Genomic DNA, 10,000 nt, shown 5'->3' with positions numbered 1-10,000 from the left:
TAAGCGCAGTTCCGACCAGTGTCACTTTTATGGAACTTCCACACCCATGCCATATTGAAAAAGTTGAAATAGTCACGAAGTGATTCCAATAACAATGATGTTCTCGTTGCCGTCGCTGTCGTCGTTGCTTTAGTTCCCAATTGAGGTTAGGGGGGGGGGGGGGAAGGGGGTTAATGCGGCAACAAAAGTGGTTTTATATGCTTACGGATTCAATTACATTCCTTTTGAATAACAACGTGTAAATGGGTGTCAGGTAAAAGACTACCATCGTCGCGGTCACCCCTGATTAAGACCCTAAAGGGAGGGTTTCCAAACGTCGGTTCCTGAATCCTAACCACGTCCGAATAAAATCTAATTCGTAGACAAAGAATTCAAATTTGGACTAGCAATAGGGATTTAGTTGTCGACAACTATTTGTGATCGACAGATAAATAAGTCCGTCCACACACTGACGCTCAAATAAGCTGCTCAAATACTGATTTAGCAACCGATGCGCAGGGAGGTTGGGCAGCAAGAGCTTGCCACGCATGCTCACGTGTTCGTGCATTCAAAATGGCGACAAGAAAGGAGAAAAGCGGCAAAAGAGAACGCGGATTTAACGACGCAGAAAAATGTGATTTGGCTGATATAATATGTGCCGAAGAAACTCAGTACTAATGCAGATGGGGATCTTTACCAAGTATTTTACTTCTGCAATCTTCCATGTTTTAAGCCGGCGGGGAAAGCCCGCTGACAGAATAGTGCGGAGATCTAAAAGTAGTCGACAACTAAAACAAAAGTTTTCACACACTAGAAAAACGCCAAAAAAATGAGGCCGTCGACAACTATTAGTTGTCGACAACTTGCGCCACAGACTACGTTTTTTAGTTGTGGATAATTTTTAGTTGTTGATCACAAATAGTTGTCGACAACTAAAACCCTAGTCTGTGGAGGGCCTCATGAAAGCAGTTTAGTTCAATTTTCTTGTCTCATTCCACAGTAATTTGATTGCCAGTGGCTATTCGTACGGGACCCGCACACCGACCTACATTTGCTATTCATACCCGAGTCTTCTTAGAATGACTAAAATTAAATTAAAGTGAAATTAAACAGGCATCAATGTCGTTGTTTGATAGCTGAACTGTATATTAAAGAATTAAAGACGAGGTAAGACTTTCTGAGTGTAATTGAACCTGTAACATTCATTCTAAGAAGACTCCCGTATGAATAACAAATATAGGTCGGTGTATAGGTACCGTACGAATAGCCACTTTGAATTTTATTCCTATCTATTCCTTTGAAAGACAGCGGTGGCACTTGCGACGTGAATTTGGGCTCCCTGTGATCTAATCCAGTTTCCGGCTGCTCCAAAACTGCTCAAAACGCTGCAAAATGGCAGTTTTTTCGCAAAACATTTCCATTTGTGGCTGATTCGAACGTTTTCGACAAGTTTTCCATCTCAAGGCGATTTTGAAGAAATGACCGTAAGCTTTTGACGTAATAATATTCACGAAAACATTTCAGCGCGTTGATTGGCTGAGAGCACTTCAATTAATCCCAATATAATAATCACTCAGCTTAATCAACCAATCACAGAATATATCACGATAGCCATAGCAACAACCACTTACCCTACCAAACTTCCAAAATGGACAAATTTGTAACATTAGACAGTGAAAAAGGAATGCATTAATTTTGTTTTCTCGGAAATTGTAATGGTTATGATTAATTGGGAACAGGATTTCGTGTCGTGCAATTTGGTCTGTAATCATACTCGTGATTAAACAAATCGGACTCCTGCTACGCGGTCGTCCAATTTTGTTAATCTGCACTGGTATGATTACAGACCAAATTGGACTCCACTCAGTCCTATTACCATTATTAATCACTAAGCGTAGCAATTGCAATCACGTAATTACTTTCGACAGTCATTTGAAAACTGCTCTATCTCACACCAAAACGCAAAGCCAGTTAAAACCTGCTCACAGGCAATTTTCCTGCTCTTAAAGGCCAACTACATGAATTCGTTTTGCACTCGATGCGCTATTCTTACGATTGGTTTCGGTCAATTCAAGTTTCTTCGAAATCTTTAGTGTTGGCGATTAGAAGTTAGGAACTTTTAAGTTCTACGACGGCGACGTCGACAAGGTCTCTTTAAAATATAAGTTTGCACTATCGTTAGGCTTTCGCAATTGTTGCGTCTTGTTCACTTCGTACAATGTAGGCGTACTATTCCAAAAATAAATTATTACTAGCAAGGGTAAAATGGAGAATGAAAGGTCTGCGTTGTCGTCAAAATCACAACTTTGATTATTTCAAGTCACTGTTATGCATAGTACCTAAAAAATGTGAGCTAAAATTCGTGACAAACGTGCAGCACTATTATCTTTCCTCTTTTAACCACTGAAATTGTTTTGTGGCGACCTCGTTGCCGTAGCAATCGCCTTTTATCAAAATAGGAACTTTAAAGATCATATGATCGCGGCGTCGACGAAAACGTCACCTCAAAATAAAACTTTGCTCTACCCATAAGTCTTTCGCGATTATTCCATTTCGTTCGCGTCCTACGATTTGGGCGATGTATATTAAAAATAAAATGGTACGAGCGCTTTCAGAGTGAGACTAGAGAATGAAAGATTTTGCAGTCAAAATCTCAAATTTAATTACGGAGCTTACGCAATGACGACGACGACGACGGCAACGAAAACGCCACAAAACAAGAGCTCGGCACGCCCTGCACGTGCGTTTAATATTTTAATACATCTCTTTGCCGTTCTCGTCCTGAGAACGAGGCGAAATGACCAAATATGAGGTTGTGTGGAGGACAATGCATTATGCATTATGCACAAAAAAAAAAAAAAAAAAAAAAGGTTGTGTGGAGGACGTGATCACCTGACGATAAATTTTCAACTTTTCTTTCCAAACATCCCCACCGTTCGAACAGTTTTAATCCCGGAATGATTATGTACACTTTCCATGCTGAACGACTTGGAGTAGTTAGTACAATAACGGGAAACAGTATTTTTTGACAACTTTCTCGTAGCCATCGACGTCGTCTTGTGTAAGCTCCCTAATATTTCAAGTCATTGTTATGCACAGTTCCTTTGTGACCAATGTGACCCGGATTCGATTCCCAGACTCGGCGTCATATGCGGGTTGAGTTTGTTGGTTCTGTACTCTGCACCGAGAGGTTTTTCTCCGGGTACTCTCCTCCAAAACTAGTCTCCTCTGCAGCCGTCTTTCTGGGTATCGATGTCACCCAACGAAAAAAACAGCTGCTCACATTGGAACCACATTAATATTCCTTTCCCATTGTTTTGACGGTCTGTTAAAATGGCTAAAAAGGTAAGCCAATTGAGTGTGAGGAAAATTAATCGTTGCGATTTTCTGGCAGACCCATGCAGGTATTTGGATTGAAACCCCAACAAAATCTTGACCACCCAAGAAAGAGTATTTATTTTCGGCGGCAATAGTTCCCATAATTTTGCAAACTTATACAGTACTGGAAACTATTGTGTATTTGCCCGGTTTCTGGCCGCAGATCAAATCTGTGTTTTCACCAAGACAAAACCTCATCGAGAGTAACAGAAAGCCTTGCTTTACCTACAATACTCGTCAAATTTTTTGGAACACTCATCCCCGTTTACCCCTTCCTCCAATGTTGATTTTCACAACAACTAGCAGTCGTCCGAAAAATTCTCACACAACATTGAATTGGGGGGAGGGGGATATGGTATAGGCTACGATTCTGGACGTATCCGCTAAGTGTTCCAACTAAATATGTCTAGTATTATAGGTTTTTACAGACGCAGTCAGATTTTGACTATACATTTGTTTGCTTTGGTTTCAGCTCTGTTTTCATGCATAGTGGCAGTTGAGACAACGTGAAATTAATAAAATTGTGCGTATGGGAAGACTTGATTTTGACGTCAATAAAAATATTGATAAAACGAGAGGTACTATTGGTCGAGTCGTCGATACAGTTCCAGAAAATGAAACGTGAGCAGCCGTTCTCCAACGTAACATTTGATTTGCGTTGAAAATGTTCATATGCTCATGTGTAAGTCCGACAAATTTTCTTTGACGAGTTTTGCCTTGACAAGTCTTATTTGCTGGTGTGAACGAATTAACAAGTTTTCTTTGACAAGTTCTCAATGTAGCCAGCGAAACAACTTCACAGCGGACGACAAAAAAACTAACCACGGGGCGCCATAACAGTGAGTCATCACAAGAGCAAGACCGCTGTGCGCCCACAAGTTCTGCAATGTGTCAATTTTTCCTTGACAAGTGCACTTGTTCAAAAGCTGGCATGCTAGCTTTTGAACAAGTGCACTCGTCAAGGAAAAATTGTTCTTTTTTACACACCAGCAAATAAAATTTGCCAAGTCAGAACTTGTCAATGAAAACTTGTTCGTTTGTAACCGGCTTTAACGCTCCAGCGCTACAACGACTAGACACTTCAATGGAGTTTCTTTCCTTTCCTTTCCTCAAAAATGTGTGCTAATATGCGTGTCGCACGTGCAGCACGATTATTGACCCTCTTTTAGCCAATGAAATTGTTTTGTGGCGTCATCGTTGCCGTAGCCGTCGCCGTTTATCAAAGAAGGCTTCAATTGGGACACGTTGACCAAAGCATCACCTCAAAATATAACTTTGCTCTACAGTTTTGGCGAGGAGAGTAGAGTGAAAATAGAAAATGAAGGATTCGCTCTGCTACATGCTCACGTTGTTATCATAACCTCAAATCGTCGTTGGGCAGAGTACCGCCACAATGCAGCAGCACGATCATTTACGTCTTTCAACCACCGTTATCATTGTTATGTGGCGTTGTTGCTGTACCTGTAAAACTTTTCTATTCTCTGACGCGTTTCGGCCAGCTAACGTAGACTTCTACAGGGAGTTTTACAATAATACATTAAACGCCTGTATTTAAGTCATATCAAGTTTAAATACAGGCGTTTAATGTATTATTGTAAAACTCTCTGAAGAAGTCTACGTTAGTTAGGCGAAACGCGTCGGAGAATAAACAAGTTTTAGAGATGCAGTTCGCAGAGTGCTGCTCACTAGTTTAGTTTTTTAAATTTACCACAAAGCTAATGGCAGCAACAAAATCTTCAAAATATCTATGTCTTGATAATAGTGTGTGTTTTCTTCCTCCATTCAAGCGAGAAGTTCCACACATTAGTGTCCCAATTGAAGCCTTCTTCCAAGACAAACAAGAGCTAACTACTTGCCAGAGGATGGTCAAGGAGGGGCAAATGTATCATGGACTAAACTATGTATACTAGAAGAATTCAGGCAGTTATTTAGTGCAGTTTGAAACTGTCAACTTGATCCTCCTTGACCAGCCTCTGGCAAGTAGCTAGCTCTTCAAAGATGTATGCTGAGAACTAGCGTGATACTGGTCACATTGGCATACATGGAGTGGTGGACGGACGTAGGTACGTACGGACGGTCGATGACGTCATGGCTATAAACCAAGATTTCTTGCATCGACGGGTTACCATATTTTGTTAACCATGGTGCTCCGCGCACAAATATACTGCATAATACAATAAGCATTTTAATAGTTTAAAATATTTTACAACCTTTAATTCTTCTAAGGTTTACAGCTTTGAAGTTGATTTCATTTGATATTAGGTTTCATTACCCACCAAAGTGGAGGCAACCTTTTGAATTCTAACATTTAGACTGGAAACTTACTCTAAAAGAGACTAACCAGTGAGTGGAGATGACTGATTGAAATTCTATACAGTCCAGTAATTACGTGTAGGATTATAATATAATGAACTTCCTTACAGGTTGAATGAGTATCTTGTTTCTTTTATCAATACCATTATGTTGTACAACACAAGCTGTTACAGTGGTGAGAGCACTCACCTTCGGCATGACTATTCCGGGGCTGGGATGTAGGGGGTGAGGGGTAGGGGGCACCATAGCTGAAACAACCAAAACGTTTACAAAAATGCTAACCTTAGGCCTAAGCATTATCTTAAATCACGAAAAGAACTCTAGACGTTTGCCTAAGGAAAACGTTTCCAGTCGCATATGAAAGCGGCAGGGATGCTCGTTGTCTCGCTTATAGACATTTGCCTCCCAAATTGATTCATTTGATTATTTAGCTCTGCTCAACCTTAGAGAAAATACACATTCCCCGAGACTGTCACTTGCTTTTAAATGAACGTTGGTATACCAAATTAAAGAGGTTTACTTGTCACCAGCTTCACGTAAAATGAACACCCGAGAAATATACAGCGAAAGCTTGGAGTTATTTTGAAGAATTTAAAAAAATAACACGACGGCTAGATCCTCAGTTATGGAAGCAAACCGTTTTGCCAATCCCTTATTTTTATCAAGTGATTAACTAATCCTGGCACAGACCCTTACAAAACAAGGCACAAATGCAAGGACTTGGACAGTATTACTCATACAATCGAAGAAAGGAAGAAAGTAAAATTACACATCGACGCATCAGAGTCCAAGTGTTTTTCTCACGTTTCTGAAAAAAAGAAACAATAAAGAAAGAAACAAACAGTGGGTTAAATGGAATTTCGTTCTGATTGGGAAGTAAATAATATCTCAATTATCTTAATTAATGAAACCATGTGTGCTTGGTTAACAGCAACAATTCCTGTTCAGTGTCACCTCGACGTGTAGACTGTAAGACCTCAATAGCTAACTTCACTTCACTTCTCGTACGTAACTGGAATTCAGCTATCAGGTATTAACTAACTACACTGGCAAACGATTTTAAAAGCATTTCTATTTGAAGAACGTACCAGCTCCTTTCGACAACTTGCCGATTAAAAACATTTACAAAGTACAGCAATTCAGTCATTAAAGTTATATTCAAATAGCACTTACCATTCTTTTCGTGTTTGTGTTGCCCAAATTCAAAGGTGACATCATCGCCAATTAGCACAAATGGCGCCCAGTTTTCTATGGCAGAATAAGTCTCCCGAACAGATTTCATAGCATGGTGAAGAGCTCTACTTGCACTTTTTCTGTCTGCTAAGTGTTCGTAGAAACTTTTCATGAACATCATGGTCGCCTTGTCGTTGATTGCCCAGAGTGACACCAGAACAGATCGGGCACCAGCACACAGGAAAGCCCTGGCTATTCCCACAATACCCTCAGATTTCACCTCTCCCTGGCCACTATGACAGCAACTCAGCACAACAAGTCTTGCCTGAAGATGAAGTGCATGAACATCGCTCAACGTTAACATGTAATCTTCCTTTTTGGGGATCTGTGATGTGCGTTCGGGATTTGGGGCCAAAGCAATTTCTCCAAATCGGCCATCTCCATGTGCAGCAATGTGGATTAAAGCAACTGACTTCATTCTTTTCAGCACCTCAGCTTTGGTTGCATTTTGACCTGTAAGAGGTGTGGTGTGCAGAAGTTTTCCAATCATTTCCACCTCTTCCTTTGCACATGGCAACTGTTTATACATGGGTCCACCGGTGCCCCAAGTGACTTCCTCCAAGCACGGATCGCCCACAAGCAGCGCCTCATTCTTACTTTGGAAGTCGTCAGGTGCACTTGCGATCACTTTTAAAGCGGTCAGCGAGGGAATTGCACGGATCCTGACAGAGTCACTCAATGCAGTAAAAGGAGCCAAGCAAAATGGTCCATCAGGAACAAAGACTAACTCATCTTCCTGGAGCAAGTCTGCGATAGGGCTGACTAAGACATCATACAAGGGCTGTAAACAGTTCACAGAGAAGCTCAAGGAGTGAACGGTTTCCTCAACAGCTTCCCTACTGCACGAGAAGTCGTTGCGTTGTGTGTCAAGGGAACGATTCTCACATTGTACAACAGTTCCTACACCAATCTCTTCAAAAGTACTTTCCATCAGTGATTTGGCACTGCCATTTTCGATTTCTTTTTGTCTAAAATTAATCCCGATATCTTCTCTTAGCAACCAGAAGCTGATCGTGTTCCCATCAAGTGCTGTGAAAACAGTTTGTGAAGGTAAATCGTTCAGTGCAAAACTTAACTTTATCGTAAGTGCCGAAGAAGGTTTCTCATCAACACCATATTGCATCTTTAAAATGTCTCCCAAAGCCTGGGCTCGTCCTTGCTCAGCAGCATACAAAGCCTCATCTACCTCACCACTCTTCAAGAGAGCTGTCCACAGAGCATTGTATGCAGACTGCTTTGTGTCACGAAAGCTTATTTTCCATGCATCTTCTGACTGAAGAAGATGCCTTGTTTCATCATAAATATTTACGCTTTGACGATAGCAATTAAGAGCTTTGCTCAAGGAGTCTAAAATTTCATGAACATGACCAAGCTGATGACACGCCATTGCCTGCCCTATGGGGTCCCCAACTTCCTTTGCAACACTAAGGCATTGATTGTGGTACTCTATGGCTTGCTTGAAATTCCCCAGACTGTGATAAGCAATGCCGAGATTGCCATACGCTCTTCCTTGTCCAGCTATGTCCCCAACTTCTTTTGCAATACTAAGACGTTGATTGTGGTACTCTATGGCTTGCTTGAAATTCCCCAGACGGTAATAAGCATTGCCGAGATTGCCATACGCTCTTCCTTGTCCAGCCAAGTCCCCAACTTCTATTGCAATACTAAGACGTTGATTGTGGTACTCTATGGCTTGCTTGAAATTCCCCAGACTGTGATAAGCATTGCCGAGATTGCCATAGGCTCTTCCTTCTCCAGCTATGTCCCCAACTTCTTTTGCAATACTAAGATCTTGATTGTGGTACTCTATGGCTTGCTTGAAATTCCCCAGACCGTCATAAGCGTTGCCAAGACCCGAATAAGCTTTTCCTTCTCCAGCTTTATCCTCAACTTCTTTTGCAATACTAAGATGTTGATTGTGATACTCTATGGCTTGCTTGAAATTCCCCAGACGGTGATAAGCGTTGCCGAGATTGCCATACGCTCTTCCTTGTCCAGCCAAGTCCCCAACTTCTTTTGCAATACTAAGACATTGATTGCGGTACTCTATGGCTTGCTTGAAATTCCCCAGACTGTGATAAGCATTGCCGAGATTGCCATAGGCTCTTCCTTCTCCAGCTTTATCCCCAACTTCTTTCGCGATACTAAGATCTTGATTGTGGTACTCGATGGCTTGCTTAAAATTCCCCAGACTTTGATAAGCGATGCCAAGACCCGAATAAGCTTTTCCTTCTCCAGCTTTATCCCCAACTTCCTTTGCAGTACTAAGAGTTTGATTGTGGTACTCTATGGCTTGCTTAAAATTCCCCAGACTTTGATAAGCATTGCCGAGATTGCCATACGCTCTTCCTTGTCCAGCCAAGTCCCCAACTTCTTTTGCAATACTAAGACGTTGATTGTGGTACTCTATGGCTTGCTTGAAATTCCCCAGACTTTGAAAAGCGATGCCAAGACCCGAATAAGCTCTTCCTTCTCCAGCTTTATCCCCAACTTCTTTCGCGATACTAAGATGTTGATTGTGGTACTCTATGGCTTGCTTGAAATTCCCCAGACGGTAATAAGCATTGCCGAGATTGCCATACGCTCTTCCTTGTCCAGCCAAGTCCCCAACTTCTTTTGCAATACTAAGACATTGATTGCGGTACTCTATGGCTTGCTTGAAATTCCCCAGACTTTGATAAGCGTTGCCGAGATTGCCATAGGCTCTTCCTTCTCCAGCTTTATCCCCAACTTCTTTCGCGATACTAAGATCTTGATTGTGGTACTCGATGGCTTGCTTAACATTTCCCAGACTTTGATAAGCGATGCCAAGACCCGAATAAGCTCTTCCTTCTCCAGCTTTATCCCCAACTTCTTTCGCGATACTAAGATGTTGATTGTGGTACTCGATGGCTTGCTTAAAATTCCCCAGACTTTGATAAGCGTTGCCGAGATTGCCATAGGCTCTTCCTTGTCCAGCCAAGTCCCCAACTTCTTTTGCAATACTAAGACATTGATTGCGGTACTCTATGGCTTGCTTGAAATTCCCCAGACTGTGATAAGCATTGCCGAGATTGCCATAGGCTCTTCCTTCTCCAGCTTTATCCCCAACTTCTTT

At 41.6% G+C, this 10,000-nt stretch overlaps 1 protein-coding gene and 1 long non-coding RNA gene across 2 annotated transcripts in view; one reads left to right on the top strand and one right to left on the bottom strand.

Annotated features, from left to right (window-relative positions):
* Nucleotides 1–3,938, top strand: part of LOC138026598 (uncharacterized) — a 13,217-nt gene extending 9,279 nt beyond the window's left edge. The window contains exon 3 of the long non-coding RNA XR_011127295.1: nt 3,830–3,938. This is a non-coding gene — a long non-coding RNA (uncharacterized lncRNA). The remainder of the gene's footprint in view (nt 1–3,829) is intronic.
* Nucleotides 3,939–5,546: 1,608 nt separating this feature from the next.
* Nucleotides 5,547–10,000, bottom strand: part of LOC138026583 (tetratricopeptide repeat protein 28-like) — a 5,419-nt gene continuing 965 nt past the window's right edge. The window contains exons 1-2 of the mRNA XM_068873988.1: nt 6,844–10,000; nt 5,547–6,478 (exon numbers count right to left, since the gene is read on the bottom strand). The exon at nt 6,844–10,000 is cut by the window's right edge and continues 965 nt beyond it. Of these exons, the coding sequence (XP_068730089.1) occupies nt 6,471–6,478; nt 6,844–10,000 (3,165 nt within the window). The 3' untranslated portion in view covers nt 5,547–6,470. The remainder of the gene's footprint in view (nt 6,479–6,843) is intronic.

This window comes from Montipora capricornis, chromosome 12, assembly GCF_036669925.1.
Source record: "Montipora capricornis isolate CH-2021 chromosome 12, ASM3666992v2, whole genome shotgun sequence".
In the NCBI taxonomy this organism is placed as follows: Eukaryota; Metazoa; Cnidaria; class Anthozoa; order Scleractinia; family Acroporidae; genus Montipora; species Montipora capricornis.
The sequence above is the reverse complement of the archived record's forward strand: the minus strand, read 5'-3'. Positions and strand labels throughout refer to the sequence as shown.